General features: G+C 38.9%; 1 protein-coding gene across 1 annotated transcript in view; it reads right to left on the bottom strand.

Moving 5' to 3' along the window:
• Window positions 1–11,423: 11,423 nt before the first annotated feature.
• The window catches only part of LOC137293974 (BTB/POZ domain-containing protein 7-like), a 35,354-nt gene continuing 23,741 nt past the window's right edge, over window positions 11,424–23,036 (bottom strand). Inside the window, exons 3-8 of the mRNA XM_067824877.1 lie at window positions 18,057–18,265; window positions 17,225–17,300; window positions 16,329–16,636; window positions 15,532–15,706; window positions 15,056–15,363; window positions 11,424–14,601 (exon numbers count right to left, since the gene is read on the bottom strand). Coding sequence (XP_067680978.1) covers window positions 14,455–14,601; window positions 15,056–15,363; window positions 15,532–15,706; window positions 16,329–16,636; window positions 17,225–17,300; window positions 18,057–18,265 — 1,223 coding nt within the window. The 3' untranslated portion in view covers window positions 11,424–14,454. The remainder of the gene's footprint in view (window positions 14,602–15,055; window positions 15,364–15,531; window positions 15,707–16,328; window positions 16,637–17,224; window positions 17,301–18,056; window positions 18,266–23,036) is intronic.

The following is a 23,036-nucleotide window of genomic DNA, read 5'->3' on the forward strand; positions in this document are numbered from 1 at the left end:
TCCTTTCAGTTTTTACAAGTGGGGAAAACATCCTTTAACAGAAATCCTTCTAGTTACAACAAGTCACAATGAAAATATGAATTTGAATTGTTTCGGAATTGTGGACAGAACATCTCACCAATACCTCATGTAGAGATCGTGAAAATATTAGCTATCAACAAGTGAGCGTTCATAAGTGGGCTCAGTTATATCTTCTGCTATTGTTAAAGGCGACATATGCATCTGCACTATATTAAAGGAAATGGGTGCAGGTTATGGATTTTCTAAGCTCATTAAGAGCTAAGACAGTGGTAAGTGCCATACACTAACTTACGACTATCTTAGCACTAAGAGAGCTCCGATAATCTACCTCCAGATCCACAGTGCGTTCGTAATGTTACGACCTGTCCTAACGAATATTTGTCCTAGACCAGGGACTTTTAAGGCTAAATAGAAAAAAAATAAATGTTTCTCGGGCATCGGCGAGGCACTTTTCTTTGTGAGCGTAAGAATTTTTATTGCCATTTAAAAAGAATAATTTTGACTTGCCCGCGTCAAGATCGTCAAATTGTCCACTATAAGAATGAGTGTCTGCAAGAACGAGTGTGACTGAATCTACAACTCACCAACACGTGCTAAACATTCCAAACTATTTCTGAGGGGAAAAAATGAGAATGTGTTCCACACTCGTCACTTTTGAAAACAATGTGCCCAAGAAACATTTATCTGTTTTTTTTATGCAGTCTAATTATCCTTGGTGATATTGATAATGCCGGAAAACGTCACACAGTCGATGTGCATGCATACTGTTTCCAAATATCACACACACGCCATTAAATGATAATTCTGCACATAGACTGCGTTAGGGTACTTGTTGATTATTTGCTTGGTAACACTGATTACCTACCAACTGATACCGTTCACGCTTTGGAGACAGGGGTTTATGACATTTACAACATTTTGCTTGTAACAGCTTTGATGGTCCTGCGTGTGAATCATGAAAGCCTCAAACTCAGCAAAAGAAAAAATGTCTGAGACCGATTACATTCAGAAAAAAGATTCTGGACCAAATTAGTCAAGTCACCATGATAATTAGCAATGGCAAGAGAACTGTAGGACAGGTCGTAGCTGACTAGAGACATCTGCATCAAATCCAGCAGAGCATACACACCATGGAAACTTGAATTACACCCAGAGGACTTTGCCGACTTTGCTAGACTTGCAGACACAGGGTAATGCTCAAAACAGGCTAAACAATGCAAGAAGACATCTTGAAATCGGTGGAAGCGAAAACAGTACCTTTAATTTGTATGTATTTATACGCAGCGAAAAGTCTTGCAATTACCGGAATGAATCGAATACCATTTGATTCCGTTTTTCAGTCAGTCAGATTAGAGAAAGAAAGTAAGAAAGTGACCTTTGGTTTACAATCAGAATTTTACCATCAACTCTGCTTTTATCGGGTATTTCTAAGGGATGTAGAAAGTGAGTGAGCGAGTTCAGTTTTACGCTGCTTTCAGCAATATTTAAGCAATATCACACTGGGGACACCAGAAATGGGCATCACACATGGATGTAGAAAGGGCTTTGTCGCTTCTGTTTTGTCATGTCAAATCTACCTCACGAGAAAGACTTGCCCTTTCTCTTTAACCTGCTTTACGTAATGTTAACACATTTGCAGATATATGGGAAGATGAAGATGACAGGCTTTTGTCTACGTAGTTTCGGGATACACTTAGACATATTTTACTGAAAAACGTTCATAGTGAAAAACAATTAAAATGAAATGGAGAACTGAGACTTTTTTCATTTTCCTGAAATTATAGAAATCTAGACTTGCGTGGGCTTTCTTGGATATATTTACCTCAGAGTTTGTACGACAGACTATCTTAAACTGTTATACACTGCTGTGGGAATCAGTGATGTACCACTACCGCTGCCACTAACTACTGCTACAAAATAATTCTGCATTTCGTAAGCTGTAATATCCATATCACTGAATAAATAAATAAATACATAAATAACATCTGGCTGTGGGCCACGTTCTGTTGTAAAATATGTTTTACATTTGTTGCACAAATTGTCTGTATTTGAATTTGCAAGTAAATTAGGTCACGTTTTAAGTGGTATATGTACAAATGTGGAGATGAAACAATTAGGTCATGATGCACTATCGGGGAAAGTCAACGAGGAATTAGATCAAAGTGGAGACAAAAGAGTCCAAATATACACATAAAATTAATAATAGAAATAATTCCATGCCTCTTTTCCGTTTGTGCCATGACTCTTTTCCGTTTGTGCCAGGAGTCTACTTCCAATATTCCTGGACACACGCACGCACGCACGCACACACATACACCAAAAAAGCAAAGCAAAAAATCACACATACACTTGCATCCGCCCATGCAGTAATTGTATATCTACATGAATAGTGACAGGGACCGTGCCGGCATCTATCCCTACTTTGCACATTAGACAATAAGCCTATTAGTAGAAAACATCGAAATCTCTCCGAAGCGACATTTAAATTCATCTGCAACATATTTGCATTTGGCGATGGGCTTTTCCGTTGCTATAAATCGCCATGCCTACCTCCCGCGCGTTCCTGTAGCCCATCGCCCATTAAATGTATAGCGTTCTATAGTAATAACATCGTGTAGGTATATTCATGACAGTATGTTGCCAGGGAGACAAAAATCATTAACTATATTAGAGCGTCGTGTATGACAGAATGATCGGGATCTCACGCCCTGTATTATAGGCACCTGCATCCACGCAGTACACGACTAGGTTCGCGTGTCGGGGACGACTCTGTAGCACTATAAACTACAAACCAAGCATAACCTGTAAACAACTCCGACAGTAATTTTGGTTACGTTATTCCTCTTTTTACACCGATCTATGAGAATAGCATTAGTTGCTAGAAGCGTTGTTGGAAGGGTGAATTAGAGACAGGTAAACCATTCCTTGTGATTGACTGAGTTACCGCCCCTGGTGATTCAGGTAAAGGGCTGGTCACATGTTATTTGTCCTTGTCGATGGAGGCGACATTAATTTTTTGTCGATCCGGTTGTGAGTCTCGGCGACTTGAATACCTGTCACTGTGCTCCATGACGGCGATGTTATGGCTCTAATATCACTGGATTGCCGGATAGTTACAGATCAAAATTCTTTACACTTTGATTGTAGGCACATCAAAGATGGCGGACGGGCAGCCATACTGATTTTTGTTTAATAAAAGACATATATCTCTTTAGGAGTTCACAATTATGTTTGATATTTTGGGCAATTCTGGAGACGTTGAAAAACTTCCATGTTGAGGAATGATTCAATCACAAGGAATAAATGCTTACATGTGCTTGGATCAGGTGAGCTAAGAACGCTTGTTTCTTCAAGGGTTTCGCCGCAAGTTTTTCCAGGTTTGGTAAACTTTGCACCTCCCTCTTTGATGAAACAGCGTTGAGTTTATACCGTTATCAGACAAGAGATGCAGTTTTTCACTAACCTAACATTGTTCTCACTCTGTGAGATGTGCTACAAGATTCAGTGAGTGAGACTGTACAGGAGGGAGGCTAAGGTGTTCCTGAAGATGTACAACAGCTGCTGGGAAGCTCTATCACGTGATAACACAGGAATGTCGAGAATCTGTGTCACCATCACACTGATAGCGCACACGTGCACACAGATAACGGGGGAACATAATAGCCGATATAGAGTTTCACGCAGAAATACAAACATGTAGAGAAGATGTAGACAATATTATCGTCAAAAATTCCAATTTAAATTTAACAAATATTTCAAACATTCCAATCAAAGTACAGGGCGGTTCTTTTAAAAGACATTAATGAGGAAAATTCTCATACGGTTTTGCTTCAAACGAATGTCGGTACGAAATGTACTGGCGTAGACAGTTAAAGGCTGTGAGTAACTTAGATATATTATATAATCAAATTTGGACCGCACAGTCCAGCGACTGACATTATGAGCACCGATCTACTAAACCGGCATGTGATGACATGCATTAACGAAGTCAGCGTGCCTGGAGAAAGATCCAGTTTGTCGCTGCTCACAAGGCCAGTCTGAAACAGATCTTCAATGGTTCAAACCGAGTAGAGAAGAAATGAAAAGCTGTGCATATAGGGTAAGTTATTTGACCTTTTCAGTTATTTCCTTTAAAAGCATAAAATGCGTAGTAGTTTCACTAATATCATTTGATTCGGGGTGTTATCAAGAAGAATAAATCACACATTCTTTCTGCAACAAGGATAGATACCAGAGATACCCAAAACTCAAACTGAAAAATATCCGAAGTGGTTTGGTGAGCACAGTGCACGGATGGAACCAAGGTAGAACATATCACAAGTTGCGTGTATCTCAACTATAACATAGTGTCAGGGTTAAATTAGACTCATAAAATGAGCGAGTCATGACCAGACAAACAAATGAATGACACCGTCTCGGTCACGAGAACGCGGAGGGGTACCAGCAGGCCGACAATCAAGTTAAATTGGTATATTAAAATAGACATTTTAATGCTTATATGTACCTCAGGGAGGACTACTTCTGGAAAAGCATGCTCATGTTAGGTAGACAGTCGGCCTGGTGCAACATTTTATTTACCCTTACCAACACACTCTCCTACCATGTGCCAGAGTATGGAGAACATACAATCAGGGATGTCACTAGGCTTGACCACCCCATCATACACGCTCCAGCTACGAGCAAACGTTTGTCACGGGGACCTGTTACAAATCTTGAAAACCCATTCAGGCAACTTAGGATGGAAGCGAGTCGGAATACGTACATTTTATGACGGAAGGCTTAAATGAGACTGAAATGGGTTTCTAACGTTCACGTGAAAGAGGACCTTACATAAAGATTTTACGGCTGATTCTTCATCTCTAATGGAACCTCTGGAAAGAAGAGATTAGATTAGATTAGATTATCTTTATTTCCTCCAGGTGTGTGAAGATTGTTACATAATACAAGATTATGTCAAGTTACATATGCAATGAATCAATAAACAATTAATTGTGCAGATATTTTAGAGTGACAGACAGACATAAAATCAGCCACTAATAACATTACTTTTCCCACTGTTTCCCATAAGCAAACCAGATTTTTCTATATACCCTTGAATTGGCAATTGACCCAGGGTATCTATAACCACAGGAGAAGCAGTGCGTTTGGTCAGGTCTTGTTCCTTTCGTTGTTACCTTTGCGTTGACTCCAACATGTCCATTTCTTTTGATGTTAAGCTGCTCCAGACAGTGCAGCCGTATAAAGCACATGGTAAAATGACATAGTTCCATATACGACAAACACAAACAGGATTGAGTGGACCATAGCACAAGCCAAGGTCATGATACATATTAACTAGTTTCCGGGCTTTTTCACATGATGACATTGTTCTATCACAAGACTTATTACATGAAGACAGCTGAACCCCACCATACGTAACAGACAGCATGAGAGGGATGGCCGCAGAACCAAGGTACAGACTAACTGGTGAAAGAGATCTGTCTGTATTGAATACAGTCAAGGCGCTTTTGCTGACGTTATCCTTCAACTTCCACTTCGTACCATAATCACATACAACTTCTAGAAGAGTCTGGGAATTACGTGGATTGCTGGAAGTTAAAGTAGTATCGTCGACAAGAAGAATACCTGGACAGTGTCCCCATGGAAGCTGGAGACCTAGCCCTGAGTTATCTAAACTCTGTATTAGATCGTTGATGTATAGGCTGAATAACGAAGCTGAAATCACTCTCCCCTGCCCTACACCCTGCATAATTCTAAAGACATCAGACAGGAAGCCAGCATAGGAAACACATGATTGCATGGACAAGTACGACATTGGAAGTAGTCTCCAGATTTTACCTCTCAGCCCGAGATTATACAGTTTAAGAAACAATCCAACCACACTCGGTCAAAGGCCTTTTCATTATCAAGAAATATGCAAAAGACTGGAGTTTTTCTTTCTCTAAAGTAAGTATGGTTTCTATCAAGGTCAGTGCGGCTGTACCAGCTCCAAGAATTTTCCGAAACCCAAACTGGAGGCGATGTCGATAGCTACTTAGCTTAAGTGAAGCCCATCTTTCAATACTAGACAAAATGACACGTTCAGATTGTTGATGTAAGGGTTATCCTGCGGTAATTGGAGGGGTCACATTTACTTTTCCCTTTCCCTTTATGTATTGGTATGATATGTCCAATATTATATATCTTTGGGACATACTCATTCTTCAAGATGTTATTAAACAGAACACAGAGCTGGGATGTCAAGGACCTGCCTGCATACTTTAGTGCTCATTACACATGAGATCAGGGCCAGGAGATTTGCCATTCGTAAGGTGTTTCAATGAAAAGACGATTTCATCACTTGTAAATGCAGTATCCAATATTTCTTGAAAAATATCTTGCTTGTTACGAACAATAGCAGAAATTTCCTCACAGACATCCTTGTCAAAGTCATGATCATAATCGTCTAGTTCAGGTTTTGCTAGTTTACTGAAATGTTTGCCAAATGAATTACATATCTCTTGAGAAGTGCTGCTAATTTGAGATTTAAAAGTTAATGTTCTTACGTGCCCCTTTTTATTTCTCAATCGTTTGGTTGTTCTAAAAAGTCGTTTATGTCCAATTCAGCAGCATTATAAACTTCTTGTATCTTTTCAATTTCAGATTTTCGCTTAGATGTTCTAAACATTCTTCTGAACATAGACTTAGCTTGTTTATATTGTACATATGTAACATTTTATCTTTTGAGCGAGGTTTACCATTTTCTTCCCGTCTTAAGCTTTCTACACATATCAACATGAAAAGGTTTGATATTGTCTCTCTTCCAGCCAGGGTTAAGACATGGTCGAAAAGACGTTACTGGAATGTATGTAACAGCTGCTGCTAGAAGACACTAGGTTATGTGCTCATTGTGTGCTTCAATACAGTCACTTATACATGGATAACTACTAGGATTAAAATCTCGTCCACAGAAATAGTTTTCTGTTTCATAGTGGTAGAGAGTCTTTTCATCACTGCTTTCTTTACGCCAATTCAGTCTATATCCACTAGAATGAGCTGGTTCTGGTAGAACATGGAAGGTCATCATCACAGGCAGGTGCTCGGAATCAAGAGTTGGTATCTATGCAGTGGGTTAACACACTGCTCATGTTGTCCTCTCTCATGAATATGTAGTCATCTGTCCTTTCCCATTCGTAAATAATCTTCTAGATAAGTAACAGTAGACAAACTGAAAGCATAATCACTTTCATCTCTAAAGGCACTTAAAAGTTGTCAAATTTTCAGTTCATTATTCCAAGGTCATCATAGATGTTAAACAGAAGCAATAAACAAGAAGCACAAGCTATGTTAATGTGCCTTCAAATTTATTAACTTAAATGTACAAAAATATCACACATACACACAAAGTCTGACCATGTCTGTACAAATCGTGCTGTAGGCACATGACTGTCACATGTCATCAGGCTACTAGCAAATGTGCCAGATCAGCATAAGGGTCATACAGAATACAGCTGTTCAAACTATTGAGGTATTCCAGGCAACAAATAGCCCATCAAATACTACTTATTACTGTGTCATGTGATTAAAGGTGTAAGTTTACAAATAGTGACAGTTAAAATTGAAACAATTGTGTTATCAACTTTCTTTTAATCTATGCAACACAGAAACCTCCCCCCAAAACAAGGATTTTCAGAGTGATTAACAAATGTTACTCACATATATATTCACACAATAATTACTAAATTCTTGGCTCATGAATATGTATAAAGTAGACTTGAAATACATCCTTGTAGTTTACAGTCTACAAAGTGGTGGCTTATAGGCCCTTAATGTTCATAAACAACTTTATCAAATGTCACTAGTAATTAATAGGCCGCCACCTTAACTACTACATAATAGGTTAGAAATGCCAAATAATGAATCAATGATGCTTGAAATGCCTCAGCTGTTTGACGGAAACAAAAATGACAAAATATAACTCTGTAAGTGTAATGTAGTTTTAGTTGAATATATTACTGTCAGAATTAGTAGTTTTAGTTGCAGATACAATGCTACATTCTGTATACAGACACTCACATCCAGCCATACATACAGAGACACACACAACACCGCAACTGGTCAAGGCAGAGTTTGGCAGATAGATTGCATTGAACAATATTTATACACCATTGAAGTTATTTATACTGCATTGATACATATAACATCAATCTCTGGTCGGTCAGCTTATGACATCCTGGATAAACTTGGAGATGATCCATGAGGATATTCTTGTCACAGAATGGAAGGATATGCCATGTGAATGGGCAAGTTGGATCTTGTGCCATTTATAGGTATATTCCTGCAATATCATAGTTGGGGACATGGAAATGGGTTTCAGACATTGTTCCCATGTGGGGAATAGTGCCAGGGTTTTCAGTTTCACCACCAAACACTTCAACCTCTAGCCTACCCCACCATCCCTTATCAACTGAGAACCATCACACAAGCTGTTTCCATGGTTCTGTCAATGGGACTAACATCAAAGATGGAGAGAGTCTTGACAATGTAGTCAGAACATACAGTGAACAGTTCTATCACCTTTGCCCAATCACATTTAGTAAACCTGCTTTTTTCCTTTGTTAACCAAAAATGACCTGTATTACAAAATTGATTATAAATACGGATCCCTCACTTATTTACTGAAGTGTAATTTTAGTGTGACAGGAATTGCCTCAATGATCAACCCAGCCAGATCCAGCTAAGCTTCTGCATAGAAGTACAACATCAAGAGCACGTTGACACACTGATGCATTGTTAACAAGTGAAATGGACTTTTCCTGCACCGAACACATACTTCTACAATATCCTGACACCCCTACATAGTATAGCAGAATGAACCCACCATGTCCTGACACAATAATGATGATGCTTATGGACAATGATAGGTGTCATCTTACTGATTTGGTGAAGAAATTGGGAAGAAACACATTTCTGGTTGGCAAAATGAGTTCATTTGACATTTTGACAATATTATTCTTTTCTAATGCCCTGAAAGCACAAGCCAGCATTGTAGGCTTGAAGCAGGTAACAATATCTGCTCTCTGGTATCTTCTATTGGGCTTGCACACACAACCTATCTCACATACACACACAGCCTTACCACACACAAATCATTATATAATAGAGATTGTGTCCTCACTACATAATCACATGAGCAGGGGGCAATATAGGAGTTATACACCAGAACTATGCTCATACATAATAGGACTTGCTTAACACCAACCATTTGAAACAATACACCTTAGCTGCAATCCTACTTTGAGATTCAACCACTGAAAACATTTAGAAGACCGATACAGAAGCTCACCTTCAGAGGAACACTTTACCATGGAATGAATCTATCCTTCCAAGCATGGTTTACAAATTTCAGATACAGTAATCTATCTTGAGGCACACTTTTTCTTCACCAATAAGTGCTTTAATATTAGAGTAATGGTATATCGTGTAACAATATGAAGATGATTTCAATCATGACATCTTTATGCAATTGTGAACCTGAGTCCTGATATATGTCCTGACAATTACAAAGCAAATTTTCTCAAGGTTTAGGATGAAAAGTACAGAAGAAAATATGTAAAATTAACTAAACTAAAACACTGGTGGCAGTGGGCCCAGTGAAATAATTATCTTGATAATGATATGCCAAGTACGTTTGAGGAAAAAGTTTTTTTCAAAAGCACTCCTTACAAATGGAAGGTGAACAGAGAGATGGTAGAACTCCTACGTATACCTACAAAGCACCAAAGCAATTCTAAACATTAATCTCTACAAAAACCCTCTTCACCAACTGAACTGAAACGAATGATAACAATATAATGGATAATAAAAAAACCTCTATTGGTTTTAAGACAAAATATGTTATCATACTGTCCAATTAAATTTCATTCCACACAGCATTACAGTTTTGCCTGGACAGGGATTTACCTTTCCCCATAACCAGAATCAGATCTTACTGTGCCTTGATTAGTAGCCTTGTGCTAATATCCATACTGCCCCCTGGTGAATAACTATATACAATTTGTTCATGTTGAGGAGATGTCAATATGACAGTTATACAACCATCACATAGTCTTTCTACATACAATACTGACCCAGACTGATACACAATAACTTGACCAAAACATTCTAGTTTACATCTGTCAATGGAAAGAACGCTCATCCTTGCACAAAGACTACCAGCTCAAGGACTTGTACAGACAGTGACAACTACATTTCATCTACATTCCCTTGACAATGAGATCTTTCCTTTGGTCGGATGTATCTAATAATGCATTTTGGCAACTGGTCTGAGGTCTTGTGATCAGCTGGGTCCCACCCCACACACATAGACTGCTGCACACAAGGAGTACTATATACACTGCAGCAGTCTAGTACATTCATACTATCACTGGGAACAGGATCAGGGCATAGGCTCAACATATGTACATGTGCTGATGAAGGTGCAGGATGCTGATGCAGTCCAGTCTTCATTTTCGTGTAGCCATGGAGATAGAGGGTGTGGTCAGTGATGTGATGCATGTGTTGACTCAGTAATGAGCAAACTGTGGTATGTGCATGGTAAGTATTGAACATTTTAGTTAAATTTGTTGAAGGTCCTCCAATAAAAATCAGGATACTAACCATAAAAGTGAAAGGGACATTTGAGGTTGGATACTAATTTTACAATATTTCAGTTAATAACAAAATGGTACGAATGCTGTACAACCTTGTAACCTATCACACCTAGCATATCACCCCCTATCAGGTATCAACTGTATTTGTACTATGGTCTCCCAGTCTTAAATTATACCCGCAGACTCAAGAGTGCCTAGTATGTGGTTGCAGTGCAGATGAAGTGGTTTGTTTTAGTTTGTGGTTTTTGTGACAGTAAGAGATATAGTGTTGTGCATGGCTGTAAAGTAAAGACAGTGAGAGCATTGGCTGAAGAAGCCTACACCCTGATCACCTACATCCAATCCACACAGCTAGACAGCAGCAGCTAGACTGCAGCAGCTAACGAAGACAGAGTGTTTGACACTGTAAATACATCAACTCACAAAATACAGGCATTGTATCATCATATGGATAAATATGGAGGAATATAATTACATCATATCAATACTAGGTATTGTTACCATCTCAGGATCTTCCATCCGCAGATGATATCACACACACAAACATTTACATATCAACACAGAGGCCTGTTGTCAGCAACAATATCCTGTCAGTCACATTACTACTATCACACTATGAATATGAGGAATACAGATTGTCAACTAACTATATGTCCAAAATGTATGGGCAAGTGTCTCAAGGTAGTGGTTGTCAGACTGATTTAGAACAGAAGAAAAAATACTAAGGACGTATTGTTTGGCATTTGTTGCCTTTTTTTGAGAGAGATTATCTTTTTGGTATTTGTTGACTTTTTTTGAGAGAGAATACAAAAGATATTTATCTTCTAAGTAATGCTTCCAAAAAGACAAAATTACTTGGGTTATAATATTAAACTGAACTAAAAATATTTCCTAAAAGCATGGAATATTTCTAGATATCTAGATTACAAAACACAGATTTGTTAACATTTCCTGTTGTTTTTCAGGTAAGTTTCACGGTTTCCTCAGCACTTATGATCTACTTCATAACAGTAAAAGGTAAGATCAACCTTTGACTTGAATGCTTGGAGCATATTTCTTACAAATACTACAAACAGCAGTTAATAACATCAAAGAACTATTCTTCTATAAAAATGAAGTATCTACCAATATTTTAATGCAAAAATTGTTGATATCACATGATTTTTCATTCATCACAAGAGAATGCATTTACATGAAGGGTTTGCTTTAGGATCCAACATTGAAACATATCTGAAAAGGTAGACAGTATGTCTGAGACATGCAGATCAAAGGTTGATCAAAGCAACAGATGTCAGCTACATCAATTGGACTAGGATTTCTACAAGTGTTCATTATAGCAATTTTCAATGCTGCTCATTAAGTTGAAGGATATATTGTCATACTCGTACGTTTATCTAAACACTATGTGCTGACATCCTTTTTGGTAATGTCAGCAAGTGATGAGTCATATCTGCAACACCATAGGATTCTTCAATCCTTCTTTGAAGAATAAACAGCATATGCATTTTCTTTGCCTTCTTTCTAAAAATGACAATGAGCATTAAATAGAAAAACCTACATGACACATTTACTTAGACATTATCAGTCGTTCATGAACATTTTATCAAATGAAGAAAATTAAACACTTATTCATGAGAAAAGTGTGTGAGCATGGTTTCACAGAGCATTTTGTCCAGCATTTTCATGGTGGGGATACCAGAAACAGTATTCATACACTTTACCCAATGGCGGATTCAAACCTGTGTCATTGGCACAAAAAGTGAACATTTTAACCAATAGGCCACCCTACCGCCGTCCCCGAAAACCTATAATTACCTAAAGCTCACTGACATTTGTCCACATCGGATTCCAGCGACACCATAATCTTCATTACAACTCATACAATACTACACATGAAAGCAGATTTCTAGCTGACAGTACACTGAAGTCTCTATGGTTACAGAAGCTCTACTTATCTGCCATATACACCATCAAATATATTCTTGTAAATTCTCACAAAAGACCCTAAGTCTCTTTTTGCACATGTGGTTGGTATTAAAAAAGGCACCAGGTATGAGAAATGCTAACTCTCCGCCACATGACACTCTTCATCATGATCCCCTAAACTTTTATTTCAAATCCTTCAAATTGGTGCAACTGGTAAAAACTGTGCTCAAATTAAAAAATATTCAACTCCAGTTGTGTACATGAAATCTTCAGGAAACAGTGTGACAGTGAAGGCGGTAAGTCATCAATATTTGCAAGGTTAAGTGGTATCATCCACTACTTGAACATAGTTGACAACTCTGTATTGCTGCCGCTTGGTTTGTTCAGAAATAATTACATCCAATCACATGTCCTATTGCATTGAGAAACAGAAATAGTCCATCATATCCAATTGCACTTTGAAAGGCCTTGAGGACAGGATGTTCCTGCATGTGAAACATGGCATTCGGTGGGTGGTGTTTTATGTACAATTGATCGCTGTACCGTCATACACAATTCACAAGGTGCAAATGAAAATATAAAGCTCTCCTGCAGAAAATCCCTCAACAACATAAATTATCAAAACAAAAGAAAACCATCAAGGTATACGTGTAACTTAAGAAACACATTTTTTTTTTCAACACTGAATATGCTTTCATTTTCTTGGAAATATGTAAGATAAAATAAATAACAAATAAGGATTTCTGTATGAAAACATACAAGCCATTTTAAATGTCCGGTTAAAACATATGCCAGATTCAAATGTGCAATGGTGTCCTCACCTTAATCAAATGCATGATGCAATCAAATGGTGTCAAATGAAAGCATTCATAAAGGGCTGTGTTGAACAGGAACAATTTTTATGGACAGACAACTTTTCCATTATAATGGATGTAATGTTTAGCTGTAGATGCTGTTACTGCTATCAAGCAAAGTAGTGTAAGAATCATCACCGAAATGCTGCATTCATTGCAAAAAAGAAATTGTCAACCTATAAAAATTGTTCATGTTCACCATACCAGCTTCTAAATGCCACCCAAAAATAAAGGTTGTGTTAACAAGTTACACACCATTTCCACATGTCATATATGGCTGATCCACTCCTTCATCTAACTCCTAAGTCTGCACTTACTCTAAATACTTCAATTTTAGATGTATGTCCACATAAACATAGTTTCATTTTAGAGCATCCCTTTTAAACATCTATTATATATCTATTACATTTACATATATTCATTAGCTTAATCATAGCTTAATTTTCTCACTGCTCATGATTCTGTTAAGGTCCATCAGATTCAGTTCTATCTTCGTACTTACAGGTTTTGATAATCCCCTTGATAGAAGGCAGATACTGTCAAAGTAATGTTAGATGGCTTCAATACATCTAAATTAAGGTTGCTTTCTAAAATTTCTGATAGTACACATGAGGGGTCTGCAGACGATGATGACACATCAAACAATTACATTTGGAAATGGCATGTAAACCTTTCAAAAAGTCCAGAACAGAATCCTTTGTGATCACATAAATCAGTCAAGAAATATTGGACACACCTATGCTTGAGCTTTCACATACATTGGTAACACATCCTCAGGCCATTATATAGTTGTCCTTTCCTCAACAACATACCATAGTCTTCAGAAATTCCATCCTACTTCACTACAACAGAGTGATCACAGTGATCCAACGGTTTGTGATTAATCCAATCAGTGTCTTGTAGTTTGTATGAAGGTGACTTTCCTAGCAGATCATGCTTTGATGTAGGCTCTCCCCTTCTGGTTGATCTGTCTAAGGTGTCTAAGGCGTCGGCCACCACCTGCAGAAAGGGAAGCAACTCTGTCAGATGTACAGAGTCCCATGCCGACTGCTTCCATCACCAATGTCCAGCTCAAAGTCTTCATGCATATGCATCTGACTCATGGAGGAAGTTGCCATGGCAATGTCTGGCATCATGTCACTGAGAACACTGTCACTGCTGGCCTCATTCTGAACAAGAAGAAGAAAAGAACCAAGTATATAACAGTAATGATCACTGGAGTGAGTTTGGCTTTCAGCAATCATCCAGAAATATCACGACGGGAACATCAGAAATGGGTTTCATATTTGTACCCATGTGGGGAACTGAACTCCTGTCTTTGGCATGATTAGTGAACACTTTACCACTAGGGTTTCCCATAAGTGCGCTGTGTCTAATGATCATAGGAAATAACAAAGTACAATATAGACTTTTCATCAGGTTTCATCGAAATTGATTAACTATGACTATGGAAAATGTTCATCAAATCTGATTGTCACAATCCATTATATTATCACAGACAACTTCAAACTACATAAAAGTGCACTATATCTGATTTATGTTTCATTAATCTCTCTTGAGACTTAATAAACAATATACCATTATCAATTCACGAGCAAAATTATAATGACTAAGCACAGTTACCTCTACAGGGCTGTATGAGCCAGGGGGAGACAATGAGACTGCTGGACTGTGCTTCTGCCGCGTGGGTGATGCGATGTACCGCCTCTCAGCATAGTGGGTGTTGTCCTCTGTGTAATAGTATTGGCTGTTGGTCATCACTTCTGTTGTACTGTCCGGCATGCCAAACTCCCGCACCACACGAAGTTGTATCTGGAAGCTCACAGCCCTCTTGTCAGAACAGGGCAGGGAGTATGCACGTTGAGCAACTTTTGATCTCTGCAGCTCTGCCTCTCGTTGAAGCATTGTCACGTATGTATTTCGGTCTGGCACTGCACAAACAACAAAAATATCTGCATGCAAAAACAGAAATAAGTCATAGTGAAAGCGACGAGAAAGCACGGTGACATGTCCTACAGGACAAAGGGTGGAGAAGACAGACTGATGTTGCTATGGTTATATCAACTGTAGTGGCTGTGTCCACAGCGGACATCACTAACCTGGTATAGTCCCTGCTATGATATCGACAGTAGAAGCTGGGGCCAGGGCATAGGGCATGGCATAGTGTCTGTCCTCTACCATGTAAAGTGTGTCTGGGATGGAGGAAATGTTGAGCATCCGCACCCGGCCTGCATCCTGATCGTGGGCCTGAGACAGCTGCTCCTCAAGGATGGCCTGCAATATGAGTTACGGATGGCAGTGTCACAAACAAACAGGAACACTACTACTAGAACAGGTAGGAAATACATTCCAACATACCATCACAAATGAAAACAAAATGGCCTATTCGTCCAAAATCAAAAGACTCCACCAGCATTAACTCCCATATGAATCCATCACGGAAACACCCATCCTTTCAATGTAGTTAGTGATGACGCTTTCAAATCTATTTGCACACATCATTTTGATGTTTAATTGTTCTTATAATAGACCATTGTGACCTCAAGACTGCATCAGACATGAGGTGAATATTAGAAAGTGATAACAGAATCTATGTCCATTCTAATAATGGGCAGTTGCAATATTTGTTTGTAGTTTAAGGCCACATTCAGTAATATTCCAGCTACATGACTGTGGCTTGTCAACTAATTAGTCTGGACCAGAAAATCCAGTGATCAACAGCATAAGCACTGACCTACGCAAATGGGATACAACGGGATCAACCACCTGATCCTGTTAGCCACCTCTTGTGACAAGCAAGGGTTGCTGTAGGCAATTCTAACCTGAATCTTCAAGGGTAACCAGTTGTGATGAGACAGTCCTACACACAGTAGTACAGGCCCATGCTGGAACTCACCTTGGCCTCCTCGTAGTATGGTGTAAATAGCCGTGGTCGGACAAACACTCCGTTGTTTTTGCCACGCACCCAGGCACACATTCTCTGTCCTGTCGACTCATCACCAATCATATGGGAAGGAGGGGTGCTCACAAGGCCACGCTTGATAGCATTGTTCAAAGTATCATTGTTATATGGTATCACATGATCCATTCGGACCAGTGGCAGCATTTCTGCCAAAATGTCTCTTAACTCCACATCATTTAAATCCCTTTTCTTTACACCCTTCTTTGTGACACTGTGCGCTGTGTGACTCAGGATATTGGGTTCTGAAAAAGGAACAAATATTGGAGATCGTTTATGAGTGAGTGAGAGCATGGGCTGGTTGTGAGTCTAGTTTTACATTGCTTCTAGCAATATTCCAGCAATATCACGGTTGACCACACCAGAAATGAGACACACATATTGAGGGATTATTTATGAAAGATTCAATAAACCATGGCCAAGAGTTACACTCATAAGAATTGTTCTTGGACTGCTGAATGTCACTTGTAACAAACATAGATTGAGAAAATATATTATCAACAGATATGGGAATCTTTCATTATACAAATTAATATCAACATTTTGGTAATCAAAAAATCACTGAAGTTCAGCTGGTACACAAAAGTACTTTATATGTACTTGATGTGTGACATGCTATCTGACTTGCATCTGCTTCCTTTTGTTTCCTGAGTGCTTGGTCGTCTGGCCAAAGGTACTAAAAATACTTCTGCTAAAACTCAACACTGTGATAAACTGGGGTGTATTTCATCTAACTAATCTTGGTGTCAAAATTGTTGAACAGAAATCTTGTAAGAAAAAAACCATTTCAGTTATTTCTGAAAAATCTTTAAATGAACAAAATATCAACCCACCTCTTTCCTCAATTCGACGAACAAGCTGATGCTCCCCCCACTTTAACACTGATGTCAGGACATCCAGCTCCCCAACCTGCAGTCACCAAAACAAGCATTACAATCAGATGCAAAACACATTCCATCCAAGTGCAGTGTCCAGTTTCTTGTACCTCACAGACAGACAGGCCTCATGAGGTAGTAGAAAGCTCTGCAATTTCATGATCATGTAAAATTACTTTAACTAACCTTTAAGGTATTAATGTGAACTTTGCAAGAAATACAGCTTATCCATTGGATGAGAGGTTGGTCAGATGACTGCAAATATGATGTTTGTAACTGTATGAACAAGATATTTGGACTTTACACATTTTCCATCAGACTGTTCCTGAAATGACATCTATGGTGGTGAGGCTACCTTGGAATTCTGCATGAAGAAATACAGAAACATTGTTTCTTATCATTTGGACATCTTAACCTTGATCCTGAACTTATGGTTTGGCCATATCGAGTCAGTCTGATACACAAACACAATCACTCCAAGTGAACAATATGTAGAAATGTATAACCAAACTATAGACTTGATCAGCATTTTCACTGACAGACAACAGTATACAGGCATCAATATATGTACTCAAAAATACTCCAGCCATCAACACAGACAATTCAGGGATTTGAACAACAATCAAGTCATCAAGGTATGAACAAAATCAGTCAAGTAGCCCTGTCTAACCACTGATCTAGAAAATCTCCTCAGACAACAAATGATGCTCATAGGCATTTCTAACGCAGATTCCCAACTTTGAATAAGACTTGTATCAGTAGTTGTGTGGAAAGCTGTACACTTCATTACCTGCAAGAAGTCAGAGCGCAGCGCCTCCAGGAGGTACTCTTTGTTGAGGTCCACCAGGCCAGGGGAGTGGGCCAGCTGTAGGAACTCCTCTGTCAGGAAGTTCATTGCTTGTCGGTGGACCCACCGCGACCCATGGGGCTCTGAGCTCCAGTTCAACACTGCCGTCAGGTTGTCTAATGACAGACTGTCTACAATGATGTCTTCACAACCTGCCAATAACAAGCAATGTCTGTCACGTAGTGCAGAAACTTGTTGCAAAGGATTATATTTTCTTAGCAGCAGCATTTTAGACACAAATCCTTGGAGATGACACAATGTTATGGATGATCAACTTCTTTATTCTAACAGTCATCTTTATACATAATTCGGTAAATTATATCTTTACAAGTCTAGTCCAGCCATCAGCTGATCATTGTATGTGCTTGGAAATGGGGTGGTTGAGTGTTCCATGGGAAAGATAGATTATGAACAGGTTTAACTATTATTGACTAGATAGTGTAAATAGTATCCAGCATAAAGGGCAGCTCACCTGAAAACTGTATGCATGTAAAGGTTATAAACTGTCCACTTAAAAATTAATGTGGTATTTATTTAAAAATGCCCCATATCATTTTACAGTAAACAGGTTAAAACGCTGAGGGAGCAGTGTCTGTTCCCATTAACAAGCTACAGTAAGGCAATATTACTGTAAACATGATGCATGTCTACATGACAACATGCATATAGCATAAATGGCCTACATAACAGCATTTTCAGTTGATATCTACAAAATGTTGAAACTCTACTTCATATCATGCTTATTGAGATCGTGAACTATATCATAATATACATCCATAGTTATCAATGCATGGCAACACCCATAGTTATCAATGTTTGGCACCCATGTTAAATTTTGTTAGAACACATTGCACATTCATGTGTTACTCTTCGCAACAACCCTATTTGATAATATGAACATGATGAAGTTACAAAAATGTCGGACACGATGACTAGATGCTCAAGACGTGTTCAGAAAAAGAAAACAAGTTTACAAACAGTCTTGAAAATCATTTGTGGACTGATTATGAGGCTTCTCTTATTCATAACCTTGAAATTTTATTCTTTGACACGCACAACAAATTAAATGATCAAAATTAAAACTGTCTTGCTATTTTTTGGCTGAAGAAACTAATTCAAACCCCTCATATTGCAACTGTGCTCTACAGGAATGATCAAGCCCTGACAGTTCTATGAAAACACTGCATGATGTTTGTTGTGAACTCAAAGGAACCTGCAGCAATGTTTTAGGCTGTTGAACATACACAGCACCTCGGTGATGATGCCACAAAAAATGCTCTTGTTACCTCCCCTTGTTCAGCAAACCAGTGGAGCAGATATCGTAGGACAACATTCTGCTCCCATCTGCCAATGTGGCCATGACAGTTTCAAGAACAGTGTTGACTTTCTCATTGCTTGTGTTTGTGGATGTGATTTACACACTGTATAGCCTTCTAAACATGCTCATGGCGGTTACAGCTACTTCAGCTAGGGCAGGTTGTGGTTTCAAACATAATTCACAGTCAAGTTCAAGTTCAGCTTTTTCAACCTGTAATTTATTCCATGTATCACAGATGATTCATCATACACTTACACCTTCTGGTATCTTCTTACACAGATACAGACTTTATATCATGTTATTTGGATAGTAGTACAAAACCTTTTTCCACTTCAAGTGAAACCACATCTCCAGTTCACAATCGTCATACAGTATTTGGCCATTACTTTGCTCAAGTAAAGGCCCCTATATATGTTAATCTTATTCTAATCTTTTTCCCCCCTAGGTTATCACCATGTATAAAAGTGACAAACTCATATCAATGGATTTCTTACAATTATGATTGTGAATGCATGACGGGCAAACAATCCTTTCTTCACTGCTCCCAGCATGTATGTCTCCATAAATACTGTAGAAGCTGTGCACAATCCAAACCCAACCTTTCCTGCTAACCACTAGGCTGTCTCACAGTACCTGAAAGGCACTATTTACCCTTCGCTTAGTCCAATGAGCAATGGTTGGGCCCTAAAATGAAGCAAGTCTAGATTTCCTCAGGTTCAGAGTTCTGTAAATGAACCAACTCCCTGTCGTTCTTTTCAATTTAAAGATTACATATACTCTAGGGGGTGCAAGTGCATAAATCAGACATTGACATTGTTATAAATGAAACCCTGTCATTAAAACTGCTCATTTAGATCTTTAATTACCTTAAATCAACCTTTTTGACAACAATGCACAATTCTCAACCACAAAGGAAATTTCCAACCAATCAGAGCACCGCGTCACTGTGACGTAATAGTAGGTATAGATATGAGGGCCTATGCAGAATTCATCTACATTTCAGGGGGTAAACAATTTCATTTACTGGTTTGGAAAAACCTGAAATAATCATGACAGCTGTTGTGAAAAATGAAAGCTAAATGTTCTCACAGTCTAGTATCATTTAGTTTTGTCTCCTGCTTTGCCTAGTTTCCGAGTTACAACCTTTGTTTTCATGGACGATTCTGTCAAAATCACTAGGTGTCGCTAGGTTGTAATCTGTGTTATGTAGTATAAACCTACATGTTATTTGTCATCATTCACTTGATGCTCAGTTGATGAATTTATAACAGGTATAATTAGTGATAACGCCATTTAGATTACCCGACAAAGGTCCCCATTTGGCATTTCTTGTGTCTGGATCGATCAAAGGATAACTGATAACAAGCTGATTGATTAATTACTTTTATGAGGATTTAAATGGGGATTTGTCAAAAGGTAGTGTTTATGTATGTACATTTATTGATCTATCGTGAATACACTCTGTCATGTCTGTGTCTTTGTAAAAACAACACCCTTCTTTCAAAGTATTAACCGCCAATACACTGATTGATTGTTCATTATTAACAACAACGCAGCTGATGTAATCAACAACCACATACAGAAGCTAGAGACAATCTCACCTGACGCCCCTAAGCTCGTGCTGGGCGACTTTAACGGTGCTTCACTGAGAACAGTTATGCCTCACTATCAACAGTATGTCAAATGTCCCACACGTAATCAGAAAACCATAGACTTATGTTATGGAAACATCAAAGACGCCTACACAGGAAAATCAAAAGCTCCCCAAGGCTCGTCAGATCACAACCGTGTCTTCCTTGTGCCAGTATACATACAGAGACTCAAACGTGAACCAGAGGTCAAGAAGACAGTACGATCGTGGGACACTGACTCTATCCAACAGTTACAGGGGTGTTTTGAATGTACAGACTGGAATGTATTCTTTGACAATACATCAGACCCTTGTGCTTTATCTGATATTGTAACGACTATATATCATTCTGTGTAGACTCTATCATGTTGAAGAAAGACATAACGATTTATCCTAACAACAAACCCTGGGTGACGAAGGAACTAAAAGGTCTGCTTAATGAGAAGAAAAGAGCCTTTAGCGCCAATGAGAAAATCAAACTAACATCTATTCAAAAAGACATTAATGCTCAAGTGAAGAAATGCAAGGAAGACTAATAAGACAAAGTGGAGCGTCATTTCCACCAGAACAACAGTCGTCAGGCCTGGAGAGGAGTCAAAACTATGATCGGCCAACAGAATAAACCCTCACACATCAACATAGCAGACAACCGGAAGTAAGTTGAGGAGCTGAATCAGTTCTACTCCAGATTTGACACCATTCGACTTCACTGAGTAGCGCAACACAATCACAGACAGCATCATACCAGACACCGAAGATAACATCATCATAACACCAGATTTGGTCAGAAACCAGTTCATAAAGCTAAACATCAGGAAAGCATCAGGACCAGATGGACTGGATGGAATCATTCTTAAACAGTGTTGTGACCAGCTCTGTGATGTTTTTAGTCGCCTGTATCAACTCTCCTTCGATCAGCACATCATACCAGACACCGAAGATGACGACATCATAACACCAGATTTGGTCAGAAACCAGTTCATAAAGCTAAACATCAGGAAAGCATCAGGACCAGATGGACTGGATGGAATCATTCTTAAACAGTGTTGTGACCAGCTCTGTGATGTTTTTAGTCGCCTGTATCAACTCTCCTTCGATCAGCACATCATACCAGACACCGAAGATGACGACATCATAACACCAGATTTGGTCAGAAACCAGTTCATAAAGCTAAACATCAGGAAAGCATCAGGACCAGATGGACTGGATGGAATCATTCTTAAACAGTGTTGTGACCAGCTCTGTGATGTTTTTAGTCGCCTGTATCAACTCTCCTTCGATCAGCACATCATACCAGACACCGAAGATGACGACATCATAACACCAGATTTGGTCAGAAACCAGTTCATAAAGCTAAACATCAGGAAAGCATCAGGACCAGATGGACTGGATGGAATCATTCTTAAACAGTGTTGTGACCAGCTCTGTGATGTTTTTAGTCGCCTGTATCAACTCTCCTTCGATCAGCACATCATACCAGACACCGAAGATGACGACATCATAACACCAGATTTGGTCAGAAACCAGTTCATAAAGCTAAACATCAGGAAAGCATCAGGACCAGATGGACTGGATGGAATCATTCTTAAACAGTGTTGTGACCAGCTCTGTGATGTTTTTAGTCGCCTGTATCAACTCTCCTTCGATCAGCACATCATACCAGACACCGAAGATGACGACATCATAACACCAGATTTGGTCAGAAACCAGTTCATAAAGCTAAACATCAGGAAAGCATCAGGACCAGATGGACTGGATGGAATCATTCTTAAACAGTGTTGTGACCAGCTCTGTGATGTTTTTAGTCGCCTGTATCAACTCTCCTTCGATCAGCACATCATACCAGACACCGAAGATGACGACATCATAACACCAGATTTGGTCAGAAACCAGTTCATAAAGCTAAACATCAGGAAAGCATCAGGACCAGATGGACTGGATGGAATCATTCTTAAACAGTGTTGTGACCAGCTCT

Source organism: Haliotis asinina, chromosome 8 (genome assembly GCF_037392515.1).
Source record: "Haliotis asinina isolate JCU_RB_2024 chromosome 8, JCU_Hal_asi_v2, whole genome shotgun sequence".
NCBI classification, from domain to species: Eukaryota; Metazoa; Mollusca; class Gastropoda; order Lepetellida; family Haliotidae; genus Haliotis; species Haliotis asinina.